The 25,597-nt window shown below is 40.0% G+C and overlaps 1 protein-coding gene across 1 annotated transcript in view; it reads right to left on the reverse strand.

Moving 5' to 3' along the window:
• EBF1 (early B-cell factor 1) overlaps window positions 1-25,597 on the reverse strand; it is a 527,426-nt gene that overhangs the window by 169,703 nt on the left and 332,126 nt on the right. Inside the window, exon 8 of the mRNA XM_006897033.1 lies at window positions 11,108-11,249. Within this exon, the coding sequence (XP_006897095.1) occupies window positions 11,108-11,249 (142 nt within the window). The remainder of the gene's footprint in view (window positions 1-11,107; window positions 11,250-25,597) is intronic.

Here is a 25,597-nt window from a genome sequence, read left to right on the forward strand (position 1 = left end):
TCCTCTGCGGAGTGTGTAGAGATCCCTTTAGTTTGGAGCAACCTAAAATGCAAATAAATGCAACTGGAATTTTGATGCTTTTGTAATCAAATATAAGGTGGAAAATTGGGTTTGAGAAATTGCTGTCATCATTATTCAACTGTTGTCATTTGTTGTTGAGTCAGAACCTACTCTTTGTTGACTCTCCAGCAGGTTTTCAGAGGCAGTAAATCACACAGGACGAGACTGTTCCTCCTTCTCTTGGGTATCCACATTATAAGTATTAACTACAGTCTCTCTCTCGCTCTCTCTTTCTTTCTCTCTCTCTCACTGTGTATGTGTCTCTGTCTCTGCCTCTCTCCCCGCCCTCCCTCCTTCTATCTCTCTCAGAGAGAAACTCTCTCTCTCTCTCTCTCCCCTAGTTAAAGTCAGATAAAACATCAAATACTGGAAGCTTCCCATCATTTAGAGGCTTGTCAAGGAGTTCATATAAGAAAATTGCCTCCATGAACCCCTATCCGTTTCCCATTTATTTCCAATAGGAGACTCAGTGGCCCCTCAGTAACCTAATGAGGGTACTATTTGTAACCACACAGGAGCTTCCCCCTCTTTTGTCTTGGTCTCCTTTCCCCCCACTCTGTATACATGCCAGAGAGTCCATATGGTCAACAAATGATTTCTAAGCCGATGAGTTAGAATATCCTAGTGAATAAATAAATTACTAGCCTACTTCTTATCTTGCCAGTCCCACAGAAAATATACTATTCATCAAATAAAATCAGCACTTTTGTTCTTCGATTAGCAGAATGTGTTATTGTCATTGGAGAAAACAATTGAAAGAATGTGAACTCTAAGGTAACACATTCCACATGTTCCTTTTTTAAAAAAGAAAGATACACTTCAGGCTAACTTGAAAGATCTATCTGGGGTACCAGGACAAATGTCTTACTTGAATAATATAATATAAGATGGAAAAACTTTCTGCATGATGTGTTAAAACAGAGATGAAGCTTTAGCATTCAGACTCTAAGATCTGGATTTTGGACTTTGAACTCTGAACCTACAGCTTATTTGTTTTCCAATTCTGAGAAACTTTCTTTCTCATGGCCTCGGTTTCCACATGCTTACAATATTGTTGTTGCTGCTAAGTGCCATCAGTCAGGATCAACCAAGAGTTGAACCTCTAGGGAGTTTCCAGAGGTTGTAAATCCCAGTGGAGGAGACTGCTCATCTTTCTCCCGCAGAGCAGCTAGTGGATTCCAATAAAGTGCCTTTGGTTTGGCAGCGTAACTCCCTTCCACTGGGCTACCGGTTGGTGCCTTCTTGTTTACAATGACAATATTACTAGCACAGCAGAGTCTCAGTCGATGCTTTTTTTCATTATTCTTTTCTAAAATTGTTTACACATATAACACCAATATTTGCCAATTCGATATTTTTCACATACACATTATCCAGTAGGCCACTAGAGCTCAAATACAGTGGTATCATTTATATTAATTTGGAAGCAGGAGTGGCATCCACTTCCTAAACAACACACCTCTGGTAACTCTATGAACTTTGATAAACGACGATAGTTATAGAAAGGCTTCAGGCCTTTTGTTCATAGGATTGCTATGAGTCATGCTCGACTCAGTGGCAATCAACAACATTTACATTAATCACATATGGTAGCTCACTGCTTCCTAAAAACTTATAATTATACTAGTATAACTATAATAAAATCACAGAGCTATGTGGTTAGGTCGACCAAAGGTCAAGTCCTTGGTCCAGTTCTAATTAGTCCTGTGGGTTTGGGTGACTTACAGACCTTCTCTACACCTCAGTTTTCCATCTATAAAATGAAGTCTGTAATTGTTACATCTCATCCAATTTTCTGGGGGATTTAATGAGATGACATATGTAAAATTCTCACCACAGGGCTGGTACATAACAAATTCTCTATAAAAGTGAGCTGATAGTGTTCCAAAAATAACAACAGTGGCAGCAGCAAAAGCAGTAGTAATAGTGATAGTAATAATAATTAAAATGTTACTACCTGGCCTGGTCACCATCCAGCATGGCGATGAAGTCTGAGCCTTCCCTTGTTAGCAGTACTGTCAGTTACAACATGTCCAAATAGAGATAGCAAAGATGAGCTTAGTTAGCAGTTACCTGTTGCTCTTGAACACTTGAATCTGCCTTAAGTTGAGATGTCACTGGCTAGGAAGTCCCTGGAGCTAGAATCGCTGGTGTTATCTGCTTTATGAATTACTCAGGGGATACACTGAAAATCGGTCTTTACTTATCCTTGTTCGTTATCTTGACTACATGCCATGTTCTTTCTAATTCAAGAGAAGACAAAGGCACTGTCCCAACTGCTCAAAGAAAAAGCCTGATGTGCCCTTGAAATTACACGGCCACAACACTCCTTGTTATGACGACACACCTGGATATTCTTAACCCTAATGTTCTGGTCTTGGGTCCCTGTTCCTCTTTGTTTGTTTTGTTTAAATTTTATTCTGATTTATTTACAAAGTTTGAATACCTCGTTTTGCACACAAGATTCTTCCCATTTCCTTCACCCCACTCACCCATCAAATTGTGTAACCCAATGAGTAACACCCTACCCCCTATCCTCACCCCTCTATTTCCACCCTACCCCTCTCCTTGGATCCTCATACTTATTCTACAATAATGGTTTTGTATGGTATTTGACCTTGTAGGACTGAGTTAGTTCATTCAGCATAATGCTCTTCAGTCTCTCAACTGATAATATGTAACGTGTCACCCTCAGTAACAAAAGATGAGGCCAGTGTTTGTCTACTTAACCTAGACCCTCTACCAACACTGATCCTGCCTTGTGGAAATTCTGCACAGAAATCAGCCACATTAAGGGCTGTCATCTAAGTATGGTGCTCGGCTTCACGCACTCATCCTCTGCCCTTGAATCAAAGGTGGGCATTTCTGTCAGAAAACTGGAGGGATTTTACAGATGTTCTTCTCCTGAGTTTCAGAATCCCAGAATAGAGAACAATGAGGCCACAGGGAAGCCTAGGTCAAACAGAACTATAAAAGCATGAAGTCAAGAAGCAGAAGAGGAGATCCTAAATCCTACAAGACCTCCGCTGTCCAGGTACAGGAAGCAACACAAGTGTGGCAATCACACCTGATGATCAGAATGCATGAGTTAGTGTGAAGGACATTAAATAGATGGTTTGGTTTTGTTTTTTGTTTTTTTTTTAAATAAACCAGCTATGTGGCTACCACTTGTTGTTTTTTCTTAATCGTGGCAGCTTGCTTGCTGCTATGATGCTAGAAGTTACACTGCTAGTATTTCAAATACCAGCAGGGCCACCCACGGTGGGCAAGTTTCAATAGAGCTTCCAGACCAAGACAGACTAGAAGAAAGGCCTGGTGACGTATTTGCAAAAGTGTCTAGTGAAAACCTTATCGACTACAGTAGAATATTGCCCAGTATAGAGGCGGAAGGTTGGGGTTTCCAACCCCAGGCTGGAAGGCACTCAAAATATGGCACAGGGCCAGGTAATTTTGTTATATAGAGGTTGCCATGAGTGAGACACAACTCAGTGGTAAGTAAAAACCCTTCTGTGAAGGTGGCCAGCTTGCCTGTAATCTCTATGTCCCAGTGTCCTCTTTTGTGAAAGAAGGGTGAACTGGATGACCCTCCATACTGCCTTTACTTTTCACAAGCTGTAAAAAGTCATTGTTTATGGTGTGAAGAGGACAAACTAGGAGGGTTTTGTTTACCACTGCTGCTTTTAGTTCATTTTCATTCTCTCCAGTTTAGTTTTGTTGAGGTTGACAAGTAACATACATTGCATGGGTCAAATACAGCAGTGCTCCTCCACTCTAATGGTCTGGAAAAGGTGAGGGTTTCCAATAGTTCAAAGAGAAGCCAGTAGATAATCTCTCTAAGCTCCTCATGATAAAAGCAGATCAATACACAAAAGCCATCTGGAAAACGAACTCTCAAAATGTTTGACTTTCTTCCTATATTGAACACTCTGGCTATTGACAGACTAGGGAGGAATCAGGGGGCAGTTTCCATCCACAGACAATTTCCCAGCGAGCTCCAGTCTAGCAGGCAAAACCAAAGTTACAACTAACTCAGGGGAATCTCCCCCAGGGCTTTGATGAGGTACTAGGAACCCATAGAATTGGAAATGAGTTCAACAAAGCTCAGCTTACACCACTACCGTGTTCACAATGGCCACTGAGACCACAGTCTGGCCGGCCCACACGGCCAGTGTGACCTGGCCTTGGAGATCATCCCAGTCTCATCACCTGCCTCTGGCCCTTCGGCTGGGAGCAACAAAACCCATTCCTGACTCCTGTTTGTTCCTTGTGCTCATCCAAGCAAAACTCACTTTAAATACACTGTTGCTTCTTCCTTGAAACTTTTCTCTGTTCCCTTTGCCTGATAAAATAATGTGTTCCTCCTTCAGGTTTTTACATAAACATGATTTCTTTGGAGATGGTGTTCCTGGTGCCTCACTACTTACCTTCCTGTCCTTCTGGTCTCTCCTTTTTGCACAACTTAGAGGACTTAATAACAAACACATTATGTTTAGTAGGTTGTTTTCCTCCTCTATGTACAGATCGCAAATTCCACAAACAGAGGGAATGTGGCTGCCATGTACAACCTGCTTAGTGTTTGGCATGTTGGGGGGGGTTGCTCAATGAGTAAATAAAAAGGGATTACTGATTAGCTACATTGATAATATAGACTTTAGTAGGTGATTCCTGAAACAAAATATATGCAAAACAGAGTATTTCCTAAATCTTGTTTCTCAAAGCCATTTGCTGAGAAGGTAGCTGCCTGTGGCACCCGTCAGTGGCTCCAGTTTGGAGCACCTTAAACTACTACTGCATGTTGAAAGACTTTTTAAGGGTGATCCACCTCCCTCTCATTTAAAACAAACAAAGCTGAGGGCTGGAGAAGCCAAATGACTTACTCAGAGTCACACAGCTAGTTCACAGCAGTCAGGACTGGAGTTCAGCTCCCCAGCCAGCCAGCCTTAGGCTACTTCTTCTAGATGCGACCAGATAATTCTTAGGGCCTTATCTCACACAGGAGAGAAGAGAGGGGCTCCTCATTACTCTTTGAAGCTCCACACTCTCTTCTCAATTTGAAGTAGTCTCCTCAAGCTTGAGCCATCTTTCTCCACATGTCCATCAAACAACAAATTTCAATGCAGCTGGGCCCAGGGAGTCCAGAGAGCAGGATACCCAGAGGCAACCAACAGAAGCAAATGTGCTTCTGTCTGGCACAAAAGGATTAAAGAAGGTCAAATGCTAAAGAGCAAGAATAACACCACATTGTCAGGGACAGCTGGAGAGGGGCACTGCCTCAGGAAGGTCAGAAGGAACTGGTGGTGGTGATGTAAACCTGATCCTCCCTCTCTGAAGCTGCAATTAAAGCAGAGAAATGGGTCCACTGACTCAGTACTTGACTGTATGCTCTAAAAGATGGTCAGTTTGGCCAAACCCCACTTTTGTTTGTTTTTTTTCTGGAGATCCTGGCATGTTTATACTTTGTCTCACTCTTCATAATAATTGAAGAGAAATTAAGTTCATTCAGTCCCGATGTCCAAAAAGTTAAATATTAGTCATTTTCCTTTTTTTTTTTTTAAAAAGAAGAGATGATTTTATAAGCTTCTATATTTGAATCAGAAAAGTAGAATCTTGTTCAGGTCAGAAGTCAGAAATGTGCAAAAGTTCATATTTTAAAAACTCTTGGTTTCTAGTGTTCTCTACTTTTGTCAAGTGTAGATAAAGGTTTACAAATGCATCATAATTAAAAAGAAAATAAATAACTGAATTCTAAGAACACTGTACTAAGGCCTGAACCTGTACTCCTAGAAGATTCAGATTAACTGCCGTCAAGTTGGAGTTGATTCAGAGCTGACCCTGCAGTGGTTTTGGAGGTGGTGACTAGCAAGGGAGGAGACTGCACATCTTTTTCCCTCTGAGCTGCTGGTAGATTCGAACTGGTCACCTTTAAATTAGTAACACAACCCCTACAAGTAACACCACCTAAGCTCTCTAAAAAGGGTCCCCTGTTGATAACGGCTGAATTCTAAGACCTCTCATTCTCCTGCTGACTAAAGTCTTCAACTGTCCAAAGTGGAGAAAGAGGTGGAAAGCAGGGAGCAGGACAACATGAGAGCACATGCAGGCCACAACAAGAAAATGTCCCCTAAAAATAAATGAGTAAAAAGAGCATTTAAACTGCTTGTCAAGCAGGCTTCCTGACAAAGCCACCAGAGTGTATTCACAGCCATTTGCATAAATGCTGCCGGTGAGTTCACCATAGCTGCTAGCGCTAATGGTACATAAAGTAATTTAGTCACTTCTCCCGGCGTTCTATGTCAGAATGATGAGCACCAGCATTCTGCCTTGTTGCATATTAGATCATTAGATAATAAAGTGTTAGTGCATGCAAGCTGACAGGGTCTCCACACTCTCACATTGCAAGGCCACGGCATTTTGCCTCAGGGAGAAAAAAAATAGAGAAACTGATGCCACAACTGGCCTTACATTCAAGTAAACACAACCAGAGGCTCGGGAGAACAGTAACAATGACAACACTCTCCAAGCCTTTTATAGATGCCCAGAACATAATCCTCACGACCTTACCCAAATGACAGGAAGATGAGGAAGCATACCAGCTGCAGCATTATGTCATAGTATTGTTGTTCAAGGGCACATAACAACAACCTTGCTATTGTTACTTATCATCGAATCAGAACCAACTCATAGCTGATCCTCCAGTAGGGTTTCAGAGGCACTTAATCACATAGGAGGTTGCCTGTCTCTCTCCTATGGAGCAGCTGGTGAATTTGAACCACGTATCTTTGGATTGCCAGCACAATCTCTTGGCTACTAGGCCACTAGCGATGCCAATTCAGCTCCTTTAAGGAGTCATGCTAAACACTAAGTGAAGTGCTTGGCTGCTGGTCAAACGTTTGGCAGCTCAAATCCACCCAGTGTATTTTTGAGAGAGGCCTCTGGGTGATCTGCTTACATAATCAGAGCTTAGAAAACCCTAAGTACAGGTCTGTTCTGTCACATCAAGTTGCAAATGAGTCAAAGGAAGTTTTCAAACAGTGGAATTCAAGAGCAGTTTCACTCTGAGTTGGGACTGCCTCTTTTTCTCACTGTTCAAATTCAAATTCAACCTGTTGCTTTGAAGTTGCTTCTGACTCACAGTGACTCTGTAATACAGGGGAGAATTGCCCCCATAGGATTTTCATGGCAGTGACCTTATAAAAGCACAAGGCTACACCTGTCTTCCAAGGAGTGCTTGGTGGGATTGAACCACCATCCATTCCCTTAGCAGCCAAACACTTCACCACTGTCCCACCAGTACTCTTTCCTCTCCTTGAGCATCTGCCATCGAGCTTTTTAGCATTGAGAAGCAAGCTCACTAGCCTAAATGCGCTCATAAATAACCAAGCGAGGAAAATCCTAGCATTTATGAGTGAAGACCAACATAATGGAGGGGAGCAATTACCACGAGCTGGGATATGCCAGCTTACTCTCTCCAGATCACACAGAACTCTATGAAGTAAATTTGCCTTCGTCAACTTGAAATACAGGGGCATTTATTTGAGCACAGGGGTCTGTGAGTCTATGGGTCACATGGGGAGATGGTGCCTGAGTGTAAGCCGGGATCTCTGTTTCTACTTAAATGCAGAGAGCTGAGCCACAAATGGGAACTTTCTTCCAACTGTTTGACAAGCAGGATATAAATAGAGATGTGCAGAACAGCTCAAAATAATTCAGGTTACCTATAAATGAGATGGTAAAAAGCCCAAAAACAGAGGTGGGGAAATGAAGACTTCCATACTTCTCAAAAGGTAAAAACATTTATTTGTCTCTCTCTGCAGTAGCCATTGCAGCTAGAGGTGGTGGAATGGTGATACAGATTGGGGTGGGGGGAGGGGATTCTTTAAGTTTTAAACACTGTTTTCAAATACGATATGATTTTTTTTTCTCAATGGCAAGACACTGTCATATCGTCAGATCAACATAAATTATTATCTTAGTCCACTCCCATTCATCACCTGTGAAAGAGCTGAGAAAGTCACTCTGTTGAGTAGGTATTTATGAATCAGCTTGAAGTGTCTAAATGAGTGGGTGGGTTATGTGTGGTTGATTCATTCTACAGAGAAGCAGATATCTTTGTTACTGTCATTACAAAGGACCAGAGTGTTTCTTCATTTACATTCTTCTGGAAAGAATGAAGTTAGGCTTCAGACAAAGTCACGCTTCCTCACTGGAAGAAACAGACTTAGCCACGTCCCCTCAAGGAAGGTAAAGAGCTACAAGTGACCATTCTAACAATAAGTTATATGAGCATTGTGTGTGCTGGTAAGCGAGGTCAATGTGAACGGCATTGCCATGGAATAGAAACTGACTCATAGCTAACCCTCCAGTGCTTTTTCAGAGGCTATAAATTGCAAGGGAGGAGATTGCCCACTTTTCTCCTCCAGAGCAGCTCGTGGATTCTAACCTCATGCCTTTGGGTTGACGGCACAATGTTTCACCCACCGTGCCATCAAAAATCCCTGGTAAATGAGGTAGAAAAACAAAATTTCAGTCTTTGAAATTTGGAATGATGTTCCAAGTAAATATTAAAATATTTTAATTGCAAGTTTAAGGGTGTTATGTGGCATTATATGCCTCTTTATTTGACCCTTTCTTTCAGTGTTTTACAAATATGTAAATAATTACCAATAATTGAGAAAAAAGATATTTTAATATTTACCAAAGTGGAGCATGAACTACCCCCAAACCCAGCCTCTCCTGTCCCCCTGACAACAACTGGCTGAGAGGCAGCCAAGCATGTACTAAGCCAGCTCCCAGCTCCACCCACTTCCCTTATTTACATCATCTGTTCTCACCCAGAACATAGATTATTTTTACACTCTACCAATTATCATCTTAGTTCTGAGATCCCAAAATGTGGAGTGACTTTTTCAAGGTAACACAAAGAATCTGGAGTGACAAGCAAAAGCTGGATTTGGATTTAGAAACAAGGATGGCAAAACTTTCTCTCATATACTTTGAGCATGCTGCTAGGAGGGGCTGTTACATCATGCTTAGGAGGGTGGAGGGTCAGGGGAAGAGGGAAGACCTCAATGAGACAGAACAGAATGACAGTGACAGAAGCAGTGGTTTCAACTGTGTCAGAGATGAGAATGGCACATGATTCTGATCTGTTGTTCACAGTGTTACTATGAGTCGTACTTGACTCAATGGAACTTAACAATAAGAAGTACTGATTCCTGGGGTTTCTGGTGGGGTACTGATAGTTGTGCTGTCAATGCAAATGCAAGTTGCTCAAATCCACCAGCTGCCACTTGGGGAAAACTTAGGCATTCTCTTCCTGTGCACTTTATAGCCTCTGAAAACTCACTTGAGGGTCTGCTATGAGTCAGTTCTGACTCAACTGCACATAACAACAATAGCATCTATTCAAGCCCCCCCTCCACATCACCCTGTGTACAAAACTACAGACTTCCACTGCCTTGGTATTTTGTGATTTGGTTATTTAGATTTGGGGCTTTTGGTTAGTGATGTTTTATTTGGCTTATTCTTGAGTCCCCCCCCCTCCTTTGGTGGAAGGAAGGACTACATGATGTCAGCTACCCCTCATGGACTTCCCAGGAGCAGGAGGTATTGGGTGTATGTAGTCTACACGTGGAGTACAATTCAACTGTCACTTTCTAATGAACAGATTTTACACTGACAGATTTTCTAAATAGAACAGTTACTACTGCAACCAGTCACAGGCAAAAGCAGAACTTCCTTTTTTTATACCTGTACTCTTCAAATTGTGCTCACTGCATATTTACCTATATTTTCCTTCCACCTTTCACCTGGACCCCACCAGTCATACAATGCCTTAAATCACTTCAAGGGTATCAGAAGGACAACATTGGCTGTAAAGTGTGGATCAGAATGATTTTAAATACAGAAATGGCACTAAGAATGTAATCATGAGCAGGTGTTTCAAATGGCCTCCTGCAAAAAAGTAATATCCATCCATCCCAGCACTAATGAAATCATAAAGAAGCAGCCTTCACAAGATGATGGTTTACTTAAAAAGCTTGTAAAACTGGATGTAGTGAAGAGTCCCTTAAAAGAATGCTACACTTGGCTAATTAATAACAAGTATAGTTTGTGTGTCCTAACACGGGAGGGGGGGGAACCCAACCGTCAAAAGATGTTGATAGTGGTGTATTTAATAAATTGAGATGCCAGCTGAGAAGGGTGAAATTTGGCATTTTAAATTGTATCACTGTCCATGGTGGGGAAAAAGGCAATGGGGAGGTAGTTTTTTTAAGATGACACTATGAATGCAGCAAACTGGAAAGTGAAGAGTGAGAAATAGGTTAAGAGTTTTTATCTGAGGAGATTGGAGAATGCCTGTCTGTAGTAGGGTGATTGGTATCCATGAGAATCACAACGTCTGCTTCTTGGACATACAGATAAATGAATGAATGGATGGACAGATAGATGGTTGTATTAGATTCATAGGGCACAAAAAAAAAAATTCAGAGATGCATTGAATCCACTCCATAGCTTCTGTGAGTGCCCTTCATTTTCCTTGATTCAAAGTTTATCGGGCTTCCTCAAGTCCTCTCAAAGGCAGTACTAATGGATGTACCGGATTCTTAAAACTACTGTTATTTCCGTCTACCAAAGCACGTCTGCATACAGCAGTTTCATCATCTGGTGCTGAGAAGGAGCTGCAAAGGGCAGGACATCTGAACTTTGGCCTTTGCTCTTTAGTCAAGTGAAAGCTGTAAAAGCAAGAGGAAGCCCCAGTCTCTCACTCTCTCAACCTGTGGAAAAGATTCATCAACCAACTCCAAGGTAAATCGCAGCAGTATAAAAGGGTGGCCCTCAAATAAATTTCCCTATCACTAAATATAAGGCTTCATACCTGAAGTATAAACATTGAAGGAAAGCCAGCATTGTCAAAAACTGAACACATTGAAAATAGGATTGACATTTGAAACAAGATAGAAAATGTGGTGGAGTTGGAAGAAAGAAACCAAAACAAATTCACAGTTACAGTAATAATGTCAACCAATGAAAATGATTCGCCTACCATGTTCCAGATAAGAGGGCGTACCTTCCGAGGGGTCAAGCCTCCGAGCCCTCCGCCCATGCTTGGAGTTATTATGGACAAACATGTTATCAGAGACTGCCAGGACATGGCCATCCACGTTGACTGTTGTAGACACCACGACCTGGAGATAGAAGAGAGGAATGAATGAACATTTTAATATAAAAGCATGGAGGGTAATAAACTCAAGTTAAATAAATAACAGCTGGGAGCTGAAGAAAATTGCATAGCTATTTCACATAATAACTGGTGCTTACGCTGTACAAGTCTAACAAGAGAAGCTATTGATGAGTGGGTCTTTGGCATGGAACGCTTTTGATGCAGTTTTAAGTAAAATTGCACAGTTTATAGTTATACAGCAGAAGGTACACTGTTAACCATAATTTTAACAAGAGGATCTTTATTAGCATATTTTTTTTACACAAGGGTGGTTGTGTTTCACCTAAATTACCCTTCAGTTTAGACACTGAAGCAGATATCACAGTTGATCATGCAAATAAAAATCTTTTGAATCTTTAAAATATCCCCCCCCACTGTGTCAGGGTTAAGAGGATAGAGAAATAAAAGGGGGAGGCTTCCAGGAGAGCTGGGATGCAGCTCTCTCTCTCTCTTAGGTGCCTTTTTGAGGTTTCTTGTTCATTTTTGCTCCTATATTAGCTTTGATCCATCAACCAAGCCCCCCCCATCATCACCGTCACAACCCACACCACCACTCTTAAAAGAAAAAAAACCAAAAAAATCCCCACTAAGTGTCTTCAGTCTGTGTTTCAAAGCACTGGCCCACGCTATGCCTCAGACACCTGGGTCATCTCATAAAGTGACTCTAAACTTGGTTTGTCGGAAAAGACACGGGCAAAGGTGTTGGCTCACAGAACTTTGACTAAAACAATGAGAAGAAATGACCTACACTTCTCCTTATATTAAATGGGGTAGGGGATTAAAACTGAAACCCACAGAGATATGTTTATTCATGCGACCTCTTACAACCAAATATAATAATTGTCTGTAATTGCAGCTTCAGCTCCCACCTCATGCTTTGACACGGGGAAACAGCAATCAGCCAGCTCCCGTTTAATCCACCTATTATGTTGACTAATTAACTTTGCTCGACAGTTTATTTCTTCCTCCATTATCAGCCCCTGTCAGCCGCAAGCACCCTGCAGCATAGGGGGGACCTCAGGCTCTTTGATTGATCACTGATAGATTGACATGCAGATTAATTTAATTAGAATCACCTCACTTGAGAAATGAAAGACAATGGCAAGAGGGCTAATAGATCTGCTCTCATAATGAGGCGAGCCTCCAGAGCGAAGGCTGAGGATTTCTGATTTATTTTGCTCAATTCCCCAGTTGCTTGGAAAGATTCTTGCTTTAATTGTTCTTGGTTTTGAGAGGCATTAGCCTCTGAAGAGGTGAAACGCTTTACAAGGATTGGCACACATGGCGGTCTCAGCCTCTAAGGAAGACTTTTCTCTGAGTTGGCCAAAGGGGCACTGATTCTTATGGAGTCTTGGGCAATGCTGCCGTTTCATTAGCCAAGCCAGAGCAAAGGGGAAAATTCTAAGCTTTGGTCTATGCCTGTGCATTGCCAGTCCTGCTGGGCAAAGTCTACAGCTCCACGGACCCCCAACCATGTTTGCCACTCTTAAAACTACCACTGCCTCCCCTCTTTGACCCAAACACATTCTGGTTGAAAATGATGACTTTTGCTTCTCATGTCTCAACAACAGTGACTCATTGTGGCCTGGGGAAGCACGCATTGCTCATGGTCCTTCCTGCGAAGCTGATTTTCTTCTCTAAAATCTAATTTATTAAAATGCAGAGGAAATGACTGAGAGTCTGTTCAGAACGCAGGGGATTCTGCTTCATCAGTGTGAAACCTAAACTTCCAGTGAGAGGAAAGTGTGAAGAGGCCGTTTGCTAAGCAGTTTTTCTCTCTATTCAACATTGACTATCCAAGTCTGACACAGCCTGAAACTGATTTGTATGCCTGATCAATTGTAGGTTAATTTAAAAGGAGGAGGAAAAAGAGGGTGGTGAAGATTTTCATCTTATTAAAAATCTTAAAATGGTCTCTTATTTTCACAAAGTGGTATGTACCATACATGGCAGTCTCTCTTATTTAAGGAAACAGAAACTTGCTTTTCTTTTAAGTTAGGAAGATTACTTTGTGCAACATTTGTAATTATATAACAGGACTAAGTCTTTCAAAGAAATTTTGATTTACTACGAGACCACAATTGAGTGGTCACTGGAGACGTTAGCTGAAGAAACTATAAAAGGAATCCTAAACCGTATCTGTTTCCAGTGTCAGGAAATACACAAAGTGGTTATTCTAGATGTCTGTCTTTTTCTTTTTCTTTTTTTTTTAAAAAAAAAAAGCAATGACAATTCACCGTGCACCTGTAAGACACAGCACTGCAGGTTCTGAAGGCTTCAAATAGTATGTTTTAAAGACACTGTCATCTAATTCCTACATCCAATAAAAGCATCAAATACAGTTAATGGAAAAAGAACTTCGGTAAGAGAAGAATCCACATGTGTGATAAACTCATTTAACTAAAAGGTTCATCAAACTAGAGATAGTATAATACTAGAGAATGCTATTCCTTTCCATTCCTAAAAAATAAAATACCCAAATTGCTCAAAATGCCCAGAGATGCCACAGAATAAAGACCTGGCAACCTAATACCCAAAGACGAGGCACTTAAAATTCTATTGAGCACTGTTCTATTCTGAAACACCAGTATTTATTATGACTCAGGGCCAGTCTGATGGCAAGAGGTATGTTCCTCAAAAACTCATAATGTAATTCATTTCCTTACCCCAAAATAATTTCTCTGATCCCAATTTGGAAATAATTAGGATATATTGAGATAAAACACATAATGAAATTAAATGGCAGAGTAAATTATACCTTTAAAATTAATCTAACTGTGAGATGCAAAGGGAATACTGAACTGGCCTTTAAAAACAAGTCCATCCTTGGAGATAGAAGGGCCTTTACAGTTGAATATGAGATCAATGCGTTGCTGACGCATCCATGCAGGCAAGGGGACAGCCAGGTCTGCCAAACTGTCAACCTTCCCAAATTTTGTCAACAAAACACAGTTTGAATTTGAGATAGATAAACATGCAAATTAATGTTACCATTTTATTCAACCACCCCGTACCCTCCTAACTGCCTTCTTCACTCTCATGCCCAGGGAAAGAGATGGAAAGGGTATGAAGAATCAGGATATTTCAAATTTTATGATATCTGCTGGAATTAGATCTTTACAGTCCAGAACAGAGCTATCTGTTATAGTAGACAAACAAGCTTTATTTAAATTTTTAATTAATTTAAATTAAATAAACTAAAAAGAATTCTATTCCTTAATCTCAATAGTCACATTTCAAATGCTCAGTCACTCATGTGCCTGGCTGGTGACTACTGTGCTGGGAAGTGCAGATACAGAACATTCTCATAACTGCACAATGTTCTCCTGGGTAGCACTGCTCTAGAATGGTTTTGAAGTAAATTATCCCAATTTATTCATGAAGATTCTTTAGGTAGTAGCTCCTGAAAGAAATATTCGCTACATGGGGAGATTTAAAGCGCTGTACATATATATTTTTATCACTATGTTTACTGGGATCACATTTGGACTTGAGGGCTTTATTATTATTATTATTATTTTATACTGGTTTACTTACAAAGGTTTTCTTTTATTAATTTTATTAAACATTTACAGAGACTTAGGATTTCCAGTCATTCATTGTTGCATTTTTCTCCCTGTCCATTCCCTTCCCCCAATTCACTCTTATCCTTGAAAAGTAAAAGAAAAACTTTTTTCATTGTTATGCAATCCCTCCCCCCAGGTTCACTCCACTGTGCAACCTTCATTCTGGACTCCTGTCATGACAATAATATCCAATCATATATCCCCAGTTCTCTTCCTCATCTGTTTCAATGCAGTATACATCTTTCCTCCCCTCCTTCTCTGTCTTCCCTCAACCCTGAGGTCAGTCCTGCTTTACAACAGTGGTACCATGCGGTATTTGTCCTCTTGTGACTGAGATACTTCACTCAACATAATGTCCTCCAGGGTCACCTATTTTGCATAATATTTCATGAGTTCCATGTTTTTCAATGTTGCATAGTATTCCAATGTGTGAATATACTACAGCTTCTCTATCCATTTGTTTATTGATGGGCACTTGGGTTGTTTTCAGCTTTTTGCTACTGCAAACAAAGCCGCAATAAACATGGTTGTGCATCTATCTGCTTGGGTAGCGGTTATGGTTTCTTTAAGGTAAATTCCCAGTAGTGGAATTGCTGGGTCAAATGGTATTTCTATTTGCAACTTTTTGAGAAAGCGCCATACTGCCTTCCACAGTGGTTGCAACATTTTACACTTCCACCAACAGTGAATAAGGGTTCAAGTTTCTCCACAAACTTTCCAACATTTGATGTTTCCTGTTCTGTTAAATTTTGCTATTCTGACTGGTGTGAGATGATATCTCATAGTTGTTTAGATTTGCATCTCTCTTAGAGCTAGGAATTTTGAACAGTTCTTCATGTGTTTGTTTGCCATCTGAATGTCTTCTTTGGTGAAGTGTCTGTTCATATCCTGTGCCCATTTTTCAATTGAGTTATTTACCTTTATCTTATTGTGGTGCTCAAGTATTTTATAAATTCTAGATATAAGTCCCTTGTCTCACATGTCATTACCAAATATTTTTACCCAATCAGTGGCTTCCTGTTAGTTGACCAATTCAGCAAAGTGGCAGGATATAAGATCAACATATACAAATCAATTGGCTTTGGCAACAGTGACCAAAAAAAAGTAGAACTGGAGCTGAGAAAAACAGTACCCTTCACAATGGCTAATCACAAGATTAAATACTTAGAAGTAAGCCTAACAAGAAGCACACATTATCTATTCAAAGAAAATTACAAAACATTATTACAAGAACAAAAGAGACCTGGAGAGGTGGAAGAATATCCCTTGCTCATGGAAAGGGAGACTCAATATTGTGAAAACGACAGTACTACCAAAGGCAATTTACACGTTCAATGCAATCCCAATACAAGCACCAATTCCATTTTTCAACAAGATGGAAAAGGCAATCTCCAATTTCATTTAGAATGCAAAGAGATCCAGAGTAAGCAAAGCATTCCTTAAAAAGAGAAATAAGGTAGGAGGCATCTCACTCTCCAATTTAAATCCTACTACACTGCCGTGGTGGTCAAGACAGTGTGGTACTGGTGCAATGACAGACACATAGATCAATGGAATAGAATTGAGAATCCAGAAATCAGCCCATCTACCTGTGGCCAACTGATTTTTGACAAGGAGATGAAATCAGTTAAGTGGGGAAATGACAGTCTTTTTAACAAATGGTGCTAACAAAATTGGAAAACTATCTGCAGAAAACTCAAGCAAGATCCATACCTCACTCCATACAAAAACCAATTAAAAGTGGATTGTGGACCTAAGACTAAAACCAAGGACTATAAACTTTATTAAAGAAAAGTTTGGAAGAACTCTAGATGTCTTAATTCACAACATTTTAAACAGTCTTCCAAGAATCCTGGAAAATCTACAACCAGGAGAGGATAAAATAGATGAATGAGACCTTCTAAGAATCAAATCCCTATGCACATCCAAAAACGTTACAAAGTTCTTAAACATTGTTTTTCAAAGTAGATCTTTCCCATTTCCTTTACTCATCCCTCCCTCCACCCATCATATTGTGTATCCTATGATTTACCACCCCCAGCCCACCCCTCTGCCCAACCTCACCCCTCTGCTCCTTCCATTGGATTCTCATATCATTCTACAATAATGGTTTTATACAGTATTTGTCCTTATAGGGCTGAGTTAGTTCGCTTAGCATAATGCGTTGTTCCATGATATATTCTAGCTGGGTCCTACCTGCATACCCTGTTTGGGTTAAATGATGAACAGGGAAAAAAAACAAAAAAAAACCACAGGCAGCTACCCATAGTTTTCAGGATTTTCTTGGCTCTTCTCCATGGTTCAGATAAGATCTCTTTCTGGGATCTTGATACGTCAAAGGTCATTTTTGCTCTCCCCACCCCATTTAAGAGTTTGACAGAATTAGACTCAACATTCATCATTATTTGCTCCCAACCCTCACATTGTTAGTTGGTGCAATTTGGGGCAGGTTAATTAATTTAACTTCTCTAAAGTGCCTGGATGGTGCAAACAGTTAATTCTCTTGACTGCTAACTTAAGGGTTGAAAGTTCAAGTCCACTCAAAGGCGCCTTGGGGGGGAAAAGCCTCGTGACCAACTTCATAGGAATAAGCCACTGATAAACCTTATAGAGCAGTTCATCTCTGACACACATGGGCTTGTCATGAGTCAACTCAGTTGCAACTGATCAAACTAGTAACCTAACCTCTCCATGTCCCTGAGTTTCTGCCTCTCAAATGGAAAAAAAAAAAACAACCAACAACAAACAGCATTTAATATGTTATAAAGTTATGATGACATTTAAATCATTTAAGTTGGCTAGCACTCTTTCTGGTACATATTAAGAACTTAAGAAATGTTAATAATGGCAAGTGAACACTTGTTTCACTGGTGATGCCAAATACAAAGTCCAAAAGAATGATTTTCTGAATCACTGTGATTGCTACAAAGGGGACCAGGCAGGTACTGCTATTTTAAATGAGAGAGAGAGAGTGTTTCTTCTAGGTATAGCTTTATCTGTTTAACAATGAAATGTCACTATTCTAAAGACTTTTGTGTTCACAGGACATTATCATTCAATTTAGGACCCCCGTGAATTGTGACTTTCACCAGCTAATATAATTTAGCTTTCCAAAACATACTCGCATTTTAGCCCATTACATTCTAGGCTTGAATCTAAAGGAAACCTTATAATTTGGACAGATCACCCATTCAGTGTTTTCCTGACATTTCACATCAGTGAGCGATTCTCTGGGAGTTTTGTTATTGGTGAGTCCTTCCTCGCTCTCACTCCTCCAACTGCCCCTCCTTCCTTGTATCAGACAGAAGACCTTGTATGTCCCCACAACATTATCCAAGATTCATGAAGCATAACCTCTGTCTCATGAGCACATTTTCAGAAAGACACAGCAGCTAAATTCAAGCATGAGTGGAAGATGACATTAACCAAAGTTGCAGCTCATGTGGAGGGAGGGGTGATGACAAAAGGGACCAAAAGACTCAAAAGTTTATAATTTGAAGCATTCACACAACAAATAGAGAATCAGGAGAAAGATTACATCATTAAAATATTTTCATGGTTTATGTTGCAAGTACTTTGGCAGTTACTATCTCCCTTTAAAAAATAATCACTCACATAAGTTAATTGTTAAGTGCTTTTGAATCGGAACTGACTTATAGGTGGCCTTGCAGCAGGTTTTCAGAGGTTATAAATCACACAAGAGGAGAATGCCCATCTTCCTCCCACAGGGCAACTACTGGATTCAAACTACATATCTTTCAGATGGCAGCACCATTTCTTTCCACTAAGCCACCAGAGCTCCCATAATTTTTAATTAGAGGGGGAGAGACAAATCTTGGCTTTCAGTGCTGATACAAGTAACTCAGTATGAAAAAATTAGTGCTGAAGTTACTCTGTTATAAGACTTCTTGCCTTTGGTTTTGACTTGCTCTATTTTTCTATTAATTTAAGGACTAGCTCTATTGTGCGTAGGGTTGATATAACTCAAAACCAATCTGATAGCACCCAACAACAATAACTGTAAGGAGCCATAGTGCCATAATGTTTTACACTTTGGTTTTCTAACTAGGGAGTTAGTATTTTGACTCCACCTGTCCCCCACAGGAGAAAGATGAGACGGTCTGCTCTGAACACAATTTATAGCCTGGGAAACCCACTGGAGGGTTGCCATAAATTGACATCAACAAGATGGCAATTGTTTCGGCTAATCATAGAATCTTAAACGCACTGACTCGAAGTATTGGGTGGAAAACACCATGGAATATTATTGTTGTTGTGTGCCATCAAGTAGACTACAACTCATCGTGACCCTGTTCACAACAGTTCTGAACCCTGCTCTATCCTGAGTCTGTCTCACTGTCTTCGACACAACTACCCACATTCCACCAGTTGCTGTGTTAATTCTCATCTGGGATCTTCCTCTCTTGTGCTGTGTCCCTCCACACTTCGAAGCATGATATCCTTCTCCAAAGACTGACCCCTCCTGGCTACATGCCCAAAATATGTGAGACCATGAAATATTACTCAGCAATAAATAAAAAATAAACTATTGAAACTACGTGTCCCTAGGTGAGGGAAACTATTAACATGCTCAACTACTAGTCCAAAGGCTGACACAGAGGCAGTTTTCAAGAAAGCTTTGGTAAACTCTTTTTCTGGAAGATCAGCCACTGAAAACCTTATGAAGTATAATTTTACTCATGCACACGTGGGTCTGTCAACTCATCATAAGCTAATTTTAAGTAAAGATATAGATAGCACACAAAAGAGATTGTCAAATATTTTGCTGTGTGAAAAAGGCTAATTCTAAAATATTACATACTGAATTGTTCCATTGATTTAGTGTTGTTGAAATCACAAATATTTGAATTGGTGAGAAGATGAGTGATTTCCAGGGGTTAGGTGCACAGTGAGAGGCGGAAGAAAGCGGGTTTGGCTATAAATATGGTAGCATGAGGAGTGTTTGTGGTGATATAACTTCTCAGTATCTTCACTGATGGTGGATACGTATTATAGTATACAGTATTATAGAACTAAATAAAGGGGGGTGGGGTGTGTAAACAAAAGAGTAAAAGTGAAACTGGGGAATTTTCAATAAGATGGGTGGATTATATCAATGTCCACATCGTGACTGAAATATTAGACTGTTGTTACACAGCACTTCCATTAGGGGAATCAAGGTAAAGGGTGGTTGAAATTTCTCTATCATTGCTCATAACTTCATCTAAATCAACAAATATCTAAATTTAAAAAATTCCATTTAAACAAAAAGAATTTTTCAAACTTCTACCATGAACTCCATGCAACCTCCATTCTCTTCCCTACCTATATACTATAAAATTTCTTCAGAGACCCATTGGTAGTTGGAGTTACCCAAGAGATGACCCAGTCTAGTGGCTTTCACTCAAGAGTAGTAATGAGGGATGGAATTTCAGAGACAGACCTCAAACTGATACATTCAAAGCTTACATACCAAAATGCTGAATAACTTTCCTTGTCTGGGATCTTTTCATTTCTGTGTAGAAACACTAGTTATTCCCATGTATATAAGAAGTGCTGATTGGTAGTTTACTATGGCTTAGAATATTTTACAATGGAGAATATAGTCTTTACTCAATATGTGCAATTGAGTTGAAAATTATTCCATCACATGAGGTTCATGTAAGAAATAAGAAAAGACTTGAGTAGTTTATGATGCTGCAAACTTGTCTAATACCTCCTTTGACAGCTTGGAAAACTTAAATACAAGAACTTTATAAACGTCCTCTAGGCCATGTTGTTGTTGTTATATGCCATTGGGTTAACAGGGACTCAGCAACCGTATGAACAATGTATCTGAAGCCTGTCCTATCTTGTGCCATCCTCATCATTTCTAGCACTTAAACTCATTATTCATTGTGTCAATCCATCTTGTCAAGGGTCTGTCTTCTCTCTTACATTAAAGTATCACCTTTCCAAGCAAGATGTCCTTTTCCAAGAACTGATCCCTCCCAACAACATGCCCAAAGTATCTGCAATGAAGTTTCATTATCTTTGCTTCCACAGGTAAATTAATAGCTGTGGTGAGTCTGAGGGGGAATTTTCAGTCTCCTCCCTTATCCAGGTCTATTCAACTAGAGGCCTGTTGGTCTCTCAATGTACAGTCCTAGTTAAGCTCTCTGTCCCTCAGCTTTCTTGGTATCTTCCAAGACAAACATACAGTGTCTTGTGTGACTGGCTATAGTTTACACATTATTTACATAAAAATATCCTCTCGTGATTTACAGCCTCAGAAAACCCACAGGAGAGTTAGTTATGAGTTAGTTCTAAGTATAGAACAATGAAAGTGTAGTTTTTGTTTTGCTTTAGGGTTTTTGTTGTTTTTCATAAAAAAAAAGTTTGCAGCAGATAGGTCTTCTTTACATGTGTTATTTAATATGCCTTGATGAATATGGAGAGAAATATTCTCTAAAATCATTCTGATTATTAGCCTCTTTCTAGCTGAAAGAGCCAAATAACACATTAACAATTATGGAAGATGCAGAATCCCGTGACATGCAATAAAGTTAAAACTGCTAGGTAAGAGTGATCAACTGAATTTCAATCTATACTCTAAAGCTTTGGAAGCAGGAGTGGCATTCACTTCCTAAACAACATGCCCCTGGAAATTCTATGAACTTTGATAAATGACAATAGTTATAGAAAGGCTTCAGGCCTTTTATTTATAAGTTCACTATCAGTCATGCTCAACTCGACAGCAATCAACAACAACATCTCTAAAGCTAACAGTAAAATATCTCATTATCTTTCTCATTCACAGAAAGGCAAAAGTAGACAGTCATAAATCCTCGGACACTTGTACTAAATTAATTGTGGCTGTTGTTGTGTGCAGTCAAATTAATTTCAACAAATACATTAATCTTGCTTGGATCCACAATCAACACACTTGGAACCAGCAGTCAAGAAATCAAAAGAAGTGTTACAATGGAAAAATCTGCTGTCTAGAACCCTCTGAAAAGTGTTAAAGAGGAACGACATACAGTGACATTAAGACTAAAGTGTGATGAAGAGACGCTCTAAATCACTGGCAATAAGAGAGAAGCAAATTAAAACCACAATAAGATACCATCTCACTCCAGTAGCAGTGGCAAAGTTTGACAGGACAGAAGTAATAACCTTTGGAAAGTATAGGGAAAGATAGGAACTCTTGTTCGTTGTTGGTGGGATAGTAAAATGATACAGCCACTCTGGAAGGCATTTTGGCATTTCATCAAAATGTTAAAAACAGAAATTCTCTATGACCCAGCTATTCCACTGCTTGGAATGTACCCCAAGAAAATTATAACTGAGGCACAAAAAGAGATTTGTACACCAATGTTCATACAAGTGTTATTCATCATCAAAGAACAATGAAACAGCCTAAATGTCCAAAGAACCAAATGGATTGAGAAATTATGGTACATTCACATGATGGAATATGATGAAGCATGTCCTCTCCAGCCATGGTCTTTTCAATTGCTTGCTATGCATCTGAAAGTTGGACAAAGAATAAGGATGACAGAAGAAGAACCCTATCTTTGTGTCATGGTGATGGGAAAGAGTAATGACTATCCTACAGACTGACAAAAGAAAAAATGTATACATCTTAGAGAAAATGCAACAAGAGTGCTCCTTTGGGACAAGGATAGTGAAATTTTATCTCATGTATTTTGGGCTTGGTGGTAGGAGAGGGCAGTCCTTGGGAAAAAAAGATATTTTATGGAAAGGTGGAGGGTCAGCAAAGGAGAAGAAGACCTTCAGTGAGGTAAGATTGACACAGTTAGCGTATCAATGAGCCCATTTCTATAAAAAATGATAAGGATGGCACAGGACAGGACAAGGTTCAGTTCTGTTACTCATTGGATTGTCATCAGTTGTACTTGACTTGATGGTGCATAACAACACAATTAATACCTTTGAAAACCACACAGCTTCCATGTCCTCAACTGTAATGCACACTAGACACAAAAATCTCATCAGTCAGCTTTAAGTTGGGCTATACCTTGTGGACTGGCACACCTTTGATGACTATCACCTTGATGATCAGTTGGTCACTCTGTTTATGTGTTCTCACGGCCGTGTTAAGTAAAAGTGAGCAAAGACAAATGGGCACAGCCCACAGACATGGTAAAAGTTGGGAGCAAGCAAATGGCAACTTAGTCAAGAGGTCAGAGTCCAGAGTTATAAAGCTCCAAGTTGGAACTTCAGCTCCATAACTCACTAGTTTTTCACCTCAGGCAGGTCATTTATTCATAGTTAGGAGATCTGAACCTACGTTTAGGTTCCTATGAGCCAAGTACGGAGCAGGAAAATGGCAAAGTATTCCTTTCACAGGAAAGTGAACAAACCTATAGTATTTGCCCCCAAAGAGTTTAGTTCTTACTGGAGTGAAGAATTAAGACAAAAACAGTAAACAAGCAATAAAATATAATTTCATATTATTTTCATTTAAAACAAGTGAACAAAGCAAAGGGTTCAGTAATGCCTGAATGGAACGATTTTTAAATGGGTTTTGGTAAGAGCAGGACTCCAAAGAGGTGTCATTTTAGATGAAATCTGAGTAATAAACATTCAGTCATTCAGAGATTTGAAGGAAGAATTCCCAGGTAAAGGGGGGGGGGAATCCAAAGTAAAATACCCTGCTATCTAGTAGATTTCAACTATTTGTACCTCTAGAGGATAGAGCAGAGCTTCCTTATAGGGTTTCCAAGGCTGTAAATGTTTTCAAAGGCAGACCATATCATCTTTCTCCTACAGGACAGCTGGCTAATGCCAGTCACTGACTTTCTGGTCACCAGTTGAATGCCTTAAGCACAGTGTCACCAAAATGCCCTGGAGACATAATAAACTCACTACCACCCAGGTGGTTCTGACTCAAAGTTACCAAATCTTAACTAGATGAAACGACTTACCTTTCTATGGAGCAGGTGGTGGGTTTCCAACCACTAACCTTTTGGTTACCAGCACAGCATGCTACACACTATGCCACCAGAGTATAAAAATTCTAAGGCAAGAATGAGTTTGGTGCATTTGGATGGAGAAATTAAAGAAAAAAGAAAGTTCACTGTGCTCAGTCAGAGCAAAGTAAACAAAGAAGCTCACTCTCAAAACTCACTGTTGTTGAGTCAGAATACTCATTGCTTCCTGTCCAGTAAGTTTTCTGAGGCTGTAAATCACAAGGGAAGGACTTGCTTATGCTTTTCCTACGGAACCACAGAAGGGTTTGAACTGTCAGAGAGGCATTTCCTTTAGGTTTGCAGTGCAATTCCCTCCAGACGATGTCACCAAAAATTCCCAATAGTAGAAAAAGAAATAAGTTAGTACCTTTAAGGCACTTGGTACCAATGTCTGACATGTAATAAGTCCTTTATAAATGACAATACAAAGGGGCAAAGAATATGAGAATATTTTTTATTGGTTAAAACCCAGTAACTACAGACAACCTCAGACCAATAATCTCAGGCAATCACTAACCTTCTTAAACACCTTTTCCTCTATCCTTTAGGGCATTTTACATTTTCTTCAATGACAACCACACTTATACAGAAATTTACTTGCCTTAAGTGCAGAGCATTTCCTCATCAAGGTCCCTTCCCAGGGATTCCTCCTCAATGAGGTATACTTTCTGCCAAGGCTCAGCATCAGGCTCACGCCAAGGTACGTATTTGCCCAATAAGCCATAATGGTTTCATAGATCAGGTTGAAAATCCACCATTTGTGTTTACCATGCTATATGAATTAATTCTGTATTCTGAAACTATCATTAGAGCTGCTTTCAGTATAATTAATCAGCATGGCGCATCTCAAAATGATTTTGTATGAAGAGAGTGATCGCAGCCCGGGCCCCCAGCATTCTGTTGGTAAAGAATTTAATTGCGAGATGTGCTGTTTGTCAAAACAACATAAGTACATCTAAGACAGGAGCTGGGGGATGGTTGAAGAGAAATAAAATGGATGAGAATATTGCTTTCTTTATTTAAGTGCCTTTAAAAGCAGATTGAACGTGCAGAGACTGGGCATAGATTTGAAGAATAATCACATCCTGTTGCATATTGATTGAGAATCAATGTGGAGTTTTCCATAAATATCATGAATTCTCCAATATTTGTAGAATCTACTAAATGAAGCTAGGGGCTTTCCCATAATGCCTTTTCCTCCGTGATTTAAAAAAAAATTGGTGGGAATATTGGAAAGGCCTGGCACTTTATTCTGCTACCATCTCTCTCAATCACTCCCACAAAGTAGGAAGCATTAGAAATATGCTTATCTTCTTGGATAGCTGTTGCTGTTGTTGTTATGTGCCATCGAGTCGCTTGTGACTCATAGCGACCCTATGTACAACATCCCTAAACTCTGCTATATCCTGTGCCAATCGCACTGTCTGCAACACACCCATCCCAATTACTGCAGTCACTGAATCAATCCACTTCATAGGGGGCCTTCCCCTTCTACACTGTCCCTCCACCCAACCAAGCATGATGTCCTTCTCCAAGGATCTGTCCTTCCTTGCAACATATCCAAAGTATGTTAGACGGAGCCTTAGAATCCTTGCCTCCAAGGAGAAACCTGGTTGACCCTTTCCAGGAAGAATCTGTTTGTTTTCCTAGCAGTCAATGGTACCCTCAATACTCTTCTCCAACACCTCAGCTCGAAGGCATCAATTCTCCTTCTATCCTCCTTAGTCATTGTCCAACTCTCTGACGCATAACAAGTGATAGCAAAGACCATG

This window comes from Elephantulus edwardii, unplaced genomic scaffold (genome assembly GCF_000299155.1).
Source record: "Elephantulus edwardii isolate Elephantulus edwardi_28Jun2011 unplaced genomic scaffold, EleEdw1.0 scaffold00197, whole genome shotgun sequence".
NCBI lineage: Eukaryota > Metazoa > Chordata > Mammalia > Macroscelidea > Macroscelididae > Elephantulus > Elephantulus edwardii.